Raw genomic sequence first — 6,548 nt, forward strand, 5'->3', positions numbered from 1 at the left:
TTAAAACACCCGAAGTAGAGACGGGGGAGCCTGGTGGGCTGCCGTCTATGGGGTCGCATAGAGTCGGACACGACTAAAGCGACTTAGCAGCAGCAGCTATCAAACTGTTCTAGAGCGCTGGGCGTTCCTCGGGGAGGGAGAGCCACTAGCGGAGGGTGCAAAGGCGCAGCAAGCGGACTCTTTCCCATTGACACAGCTGAGACGCATATCCCTACATGTGGCTCCCGACCCGATCTGGGGTCACCAGGGAGCTCGGTAGAGTGCAGCGCCCCGGGGACATGTCGCTCAGCTCTCAGCTCGGCCCACTAGGGGCCCCCGACACGCCAGCTTCTGGGAGGGGCGGGGAAGAGAAGAGGGCGTTTTCTGCCCGGATTCCAGTGGGAAAACAAGGAAAAGAGGAGGCGGTTGCGCAATCTGGGCTTGGGGTGCGGCTCCGGGAACAAAGACCGCGTGAAAGGACCAGCAGCCGAGGCTCTGCAAATGCACTCAAATCAACACCGGGGCTGAGCCCTACTGCATAAAGGCACGCAGGTTTCTCGAAGCCAATCCAGCGCTACAGGATCACAAATGCTATCTCGCAGCACCCAGGACTCTGCATTGTAAACAAGCGCCCGGGCTGCTCGAACCCAGGGATATTTGAAAACTATCGCTTCTCGTCGGGTATTAGTTCAGCCTCAAGTGAACGCCCTAAACCAGATCGATAGCGGCAGCTGCGGCTGGCCGGCTCCTCAACCGACCTTGGTCCTTTCCTTTGGTCCCGCCCCACTGCTCAGCGCGGATAGGTGGCGGGGAGCAATTCTGGCGCTGATTGGGCGGCGGCAAAGTCGCTCGTGGAGACTGTAAGTGGGGGTGCCCTAGTGTGCTAAATTTATCTTCAGACAAGCGACCGCGCCAGCCGCGAATCGGATGTCTATGGAGGTGGCATAGGCGATATCCCTGAGCTGAGAGCATCGCCCGGCCCCCCGAATCCTTCTTCCCTCTGTTTTGTTTTTCATTTTCTCCCTTCCTCCCTTCCCCCTCCCCCTTCCAGTCCGCGACGACTGGCTCTTGACCCCGTTCAGGCCTCGGTGAAGGTGAGGACCAGAGCCGCCGTGGCGGCTGAGTGGTGCGCTCTGAAATGGCCGCTGCCGTGAGCTTTGTAAAATGGCGGGCGCCGGCTCTGCTGGGGACCGCGGCGCTGCTTTGCAGCCCAGCCGCAGCAGAGACCATTCTCTTCGTCGCTGATGGAGATGAGAGAGATAGTGTCGGGTTCTGAGACGGTTTCCTGTGGTTGTTAGCTAAGGCGACCGCCCGGGGACGCGAGAGGAGTTCCGTAGGCGAGGGTGGATTCCCACAGGAAGCCAGCCCCAGCTGTGGCTGGCAGCGCGCACCTGTGACAAGGAGGAGCCGAGGGATATAGCTGGCTGGGCAGCCCATCGAAGTGACCGTTTTAAAAAGCACTTAGGTACTCGATGGGTGTCCGTGCCCACTTTCTGCCTCAGCTTTTTGAACAGTCTGCACTCCTCCCCAGCCCTCCTGCCCCAAGGGTATTGTTCAGAGCAGGAACCACCCGAGGGAGGGGGTGAATGGATGGTGTTACCTGTCAGTTTAGCCAGAAGAAACAAAAGATGAGGGTTCCCCCCGCTCCTTTTCAGGGAGTCAAATAGAAACTTTACTCTTTAGCGAGTCCAGCCTCTTTGTCCTCTAGAGATTCAGGAGAGCACCTCTGAAAATGTGGAGATTAGGCCCTCGTTCCTGAAAACAAAGCGCACCACTCCGTTGTGTCCTTCCCTAGTAGCAAGGGAGAGGGATTGTAAACTTTTAGGTCACCCATTGACTCCACGAAGTTCTCTGCAACTAAGGCCCACTCAGGACTGCTCTTTAGCTGCCAATAATGAAGGTGTACGGCATTCTGCTGCCAGTTTGAGACCCTCGACTTTCTGGCAGTAGTAACCCATGGTATAGATCATTTCTCAAACTGCTGCCAGTTTGAGACCCTCGACTTTCTGGCAGTAGTAACCCATGGTATAGATGCACCGTCCAACTCCTGGTCCCAGATTTTTAGTGCTTGTGAAATTAAGAGTATTTGGGGACACACAAGCAATGACGAGGCACGTGGGCTCTGCAGTCGAACTTTCTGGGTATTGTTCTTAGTTCTTCACAGATGCCTTAACTTAGCAGGGGACTTAAGCTTCCATTTGTTCATCCTTAAAGGATTGTTAATAATAGTCCCTAACTCTCAAATTCGTTTTGAGGATTAAATGAGCTCATCTGTGAGGGATTTAGCAGTTACTGGCACATAGTAAACAATGATCACTCAGTGAACGTTAATAACCTTAAGAATCTTGGTTATTGAGAAGAGAGTGGTTATAACAAACAGGCGTAGTTCTTGTAACCTTTCCGTGTATAATTCCATTTTAGATTACTTAAAATGCTTAGTTTTAGAGACATTAAGTTGTGGCTATACTTGAAAAAGTTCTGAGAGTTTTATGTCTCTCTATGAAGTCAGTGGATGGGGAAGCATTTCAAAACAATGGAATTACCAAAATATTAAATAGGATATAATATTAGCACTTTTATTATGTTAGGCATCCTCTATTTCAGCCTAAGATCTGCATTTCAGTGAATCATTTGCACTGCCTGGCTCTAAAATAAATTGTAAGGATTGGTCACCTTAGAGGTTTGTAGTTAGTTCTATTTTTACAGTGTCTAATTTTAATTTTTCTCATTCTAGGCTTTTGGTTACTCCCCTTCTACCCTTTCCCTTAATTTTATTTTTTTGAAGAGTCTGCATTTCAAGCTTCCAAGGTGGAGAGTGATTGCAGAAGAGAGTGCTCCTCACTTCAGGTATCTTACCCTCTAGCTGTTAATGGGAAAACCCTTTTGATTCAGAATCTAATATAAGAATCCAAAGGTTACTCTGTAGCCAAATCATAAAGTTTAAATCAAAAGTAACAACATTTAGATAGACACTAAATTTGAATGCCTTACCTTATAAAGCTAGTATTCATTAGAAGTCCTAAAATTTGCATTACCATTCCATTTTATGATGCTTTTTTAAAAGTATTATATGAGGAATAAACCTATTAAAATGAGAGTTTATGTTTTCTTTAGGTCCTTGTTAAGCCTTCACCTAAAGAATAATAGGATGAGTACTTAGTAAAATATATGTATTACTTTGAATGAGTCTAGTTTGGGATAATATAAATATTTATGTAATTTTAAGTCCAAAGAAATAGTAGCTAACTTTTGGAATACAGTTTATTTTTCAGTGTTAACACACAATATTTAGATATAACAGAATTCTGTATCTTGCAAAACTTTGAGCTGTTTGTGTGTTTTTGAAGTAGTTCGTCAGAATAGTTGTGAGCCCTGAAAGAAGCCTTAAGATGTGTAACAATGTCAACAATGAGTGTATCTAATGGCAGTAGGCATCAGAAAGCTCAGATTCCAAGATACTGTATACAGTGAAAGGGTATACAGTGTATACAGTGAAAGGGTATACAGTGGGTGAATTGTGGCCCTGTGCTGCCTGTTTTTGGAAATAGAGATTTATTGGAACACAGCTGTGCCCTTCTAACATTTTGTCTATGGCTGCTGCCATTCTCCAGCTACAGAGTTGAGTAGTTGCAATAGAGACCATATGGCCCACAAGTAAAAAATATTTATCATATGATACTTTATGGGGAAAATTGGCCAACCTTGCCATGGGACCTCAAGATCGCTTCCTTAAAAATACACTTTTCAGCTCTTTATTATTTCTCGGTCCAGTGATTCCCAAACTATGTATTATAGAGTATTAATGTAATGAGCGTTGTGAGAAAAAGATAAATGCTAACAATAGTTTTTTCTTTATAATTTATTTTAAAATGTAAGTTTAAGACTACTAAACTCATTTCTATAGCTTTTATTTTTATGTGATAATCTACCTTTAAGAAAAGGTGTGCCATACCCGAGAGCACCAGGAAGTCGAATGAGAGATCACCTGATACACGAACGTGTGATGTTCCATCTGCGCATTGATGCATAGGCAGCATTTACAAATTAACTGATGTGTTGCTATATCATCTCTTTGATGATTGCTCATTTTCTATGTATCCTGTCTTAATAATGTCAACACATTTGTGATACTCAATGTTTATGCTAAATTAACCATGTTTTGTACCACAAATTCATTGCCTATGGATCTGTTACTGAAACAAGGAAGTCTTAAACAAGAAGTAGAATCTTTTTGTTATCAAATTGTGTCTGAATCACGTGATCAAAAGGTTGGAATATTACAAAGTGAAGATGAGCAGTTGCAGCCTTCAGTTTCTAAAAATTCAGAAGGTGAGCTTTCCAGGGTCAAATTTATGTCTAATTCCAACAAAATAACTACTTTTAGTAAAAAACCAAAAAGAAGAAAGTATGATGAAAGTTATTTGTCTTTTGGATTTACTTACTTTGGAAATAGAGATGCACCTCATGCTCAGTGTGTATTATGTAAGAAAATTTTATCAAATAGCTCTTTGGCCCCTAGTAAGCTTCGAAGACATTTGGAAACTAAACATGCCGCATATAAAGACAAAGACATAAGTTTTTTCAAGCAACATCTTGATTCACCTGAAAATAATAAACCCCCAACACCTAAAATTGTCAATACAGATAATGAAAGTGCTACAGAAGCATCATACAATGTAAGTTACCATATAGCCCTGAGTGGAGAGGCTCATACTATTGGAGAATTGCTTATCAAGCCTTGTGCAAAAGATGTTGTGATGCGAATGTTTGACGAACAGTATAGTAAAAAAATAGATGCAGTACAACTATCAAACAGTACCGTTGCTCGTCGAATTAAGGATCTAGCTGCTGACATTGAAGAGGAACTTGTTTGTAGACTGAAAATTTGTGATGGGTTTTCACTGCAACTAGATGAATCAGCTGATGTTTCAGGACTTGCTGTGCTGCTTGTGTTTGTTCGTTACAGGTTTAATAAGTCTATTGAGGAAGACCTACTCTTATGTGAATCTTTGCAAAGTAATGCCACTGGTGAAGAAATTTTCAACTGCATCAACAGTTTTATGCAGAAACATGAAATTGAATGGGAAAAATGTGTTGATGTTTGTAGTGATGCTTCTAGGGCAATGGATGGGAAAATTGCTGAGGCTGTCACCTTGATAAAATATGTGGCTCCCGAAAGCACCAGTAGTCACTGCCTATTATATAGACATGCACTAGCAGTTAAAACAATGCCTGCGTCTCTGAAAAATGTGCTAGATCAGGCAGTACAAATCATCAATTATATTAAAGCTCGACCACATCAATCCAGACTACTAAAAATTTTATGTGAAGAAATGGGTGCCCAGCATACAGCACTTCTTCTAAATACAGAGGTAAGGTGGCTTTCCCGAGGTAAAGTTCTTGTGAGACTTTTTGAGCTTCGTCGTGAACTGTTGGTTTTCATGGATTCTGCTTTTCGACTGTCTGATTGTTTAACGAATTCATCTTGGCTGCTAAGACTTGCATATCTGGCAGATATTTTTACTAAATTAAATGAGGTTAATCTGTCAATGCAAGGAAAAAATGTGACAGTTTTTACAGTATTTGATAAAATGTCATCATTGTTAAGAAAATTGGAATTTTGGGCCTCATCCGTCGAAGAAGAAAACTTTGATTGTTTCCCTACACTCAGTGACTTTTTGACTGAAATTAATTCCACAGTTGATAAAGATATTTGCAGTGCCATTGTGCAGCACCTAAGGGGTTTGCGTTCTACTCTGTTAAAATATTTTCCTGTTACAAATGACAGTCATGCTTGGGTTAGAAATCCATTTACAGTAACTGTTAAACCAGCCTCGTTAGTGGCACGGGACTATGAGAGCCTGATTGATTTAACATCTGATTCTCAAGTGAAACAAAATTTCAGTGAACTTTCACTAAATGATTTTTGGAGTAGCCTAATTCAGGAGTACCCAAGTATTGCACGGCGTGCAGTTCGCATACTTCTTCCTTTTGCTACAATGCACCTGTGTGAGACAGGCTTTTCATATTATGCTGCCACAAAAACAAAATACAGGAAAAGACTTGATGCTGCACCTCATATGCGGATCCGACTTAGCAACATTACACCTAATATTAAGCGAATATGTGATAAAAAGACACAAAAACATTGTTCTCATTAAAGTTGGAGGGTTCTGCATGCCTCTGGATAGCCAAATATAAGATGAAAATAAAAGATGATTTACTTCACTGATGGTATCTTGGGGTTTTAAATAAAATTATTCAAATTTGTTATACTTTTTAGATTTTAAGAAAGGTAAAGAATCACAAATTTAAACATGTACTACTGTTGGTGATTCTTCACATTGTAATTTCAAAGGGTTCCATAGTGATGGCTGTGGGAAATATTGACTCACAGGATAAAGTTACAGTTCCTTAGCATGACATTTCTTTTCAGGATCTCATCGCTGCCAGTCTTATCTTCGGTATTTGCATTCTCTTTATCTATTTTTTGTGTATGTCTCAACTGTGAACCTCTTGGTGTTCTCATAATTCCCAGTGTTACTGGACTGAGCTGTTATGTGGTCTTA

General features: G+C 42.2%; 1 protein-coding gene across 1 annotated transcript; it reads left to right on the plus strand.

Moving 5' to 3' along the window:
- The first annotated feature begins 861 nt into the window (after window positions 1–861).
- On the plus strand, window positions 862–6,207 carry ZBED5 (zinc finger BED-type containing 5). Its single transcript, XM_040258377.1, is given in 4 exon segments — window positions 862–1,073; window positions 2,714–2,826; window positions 3,916–4,084; window positions 4,086–6,207. Coding segments are annotated over 2 exon segments (2,109 nt in total). The 5' UTR covers window positions 862–1,073; window positions 2,714–2,826; window positions 3,916–4,030; the 3' UTR covers window positions 6,141–6,207.
- Window positions 6,208–6,548: the final 341 nt, after the last annotated feature.

The sequence above is a fragment of the Oryx dammah genome, unplaced genomic scaffold (genome assembly GCF_014754425.2).
Source record: "Oryx dammah isolate SB20612 unplaced genomic scaffold, SCBI_Odam_1.1 HiC_scaffold_17, whole genome shotgun sequence".
Classification (NCBI taxonomy): domain Eukaryota; kingdom Metazoa; phylum Chordata; class Mammalia; order Artiodactyla; family Bovidae; genus Oryx; species Oryx dammah.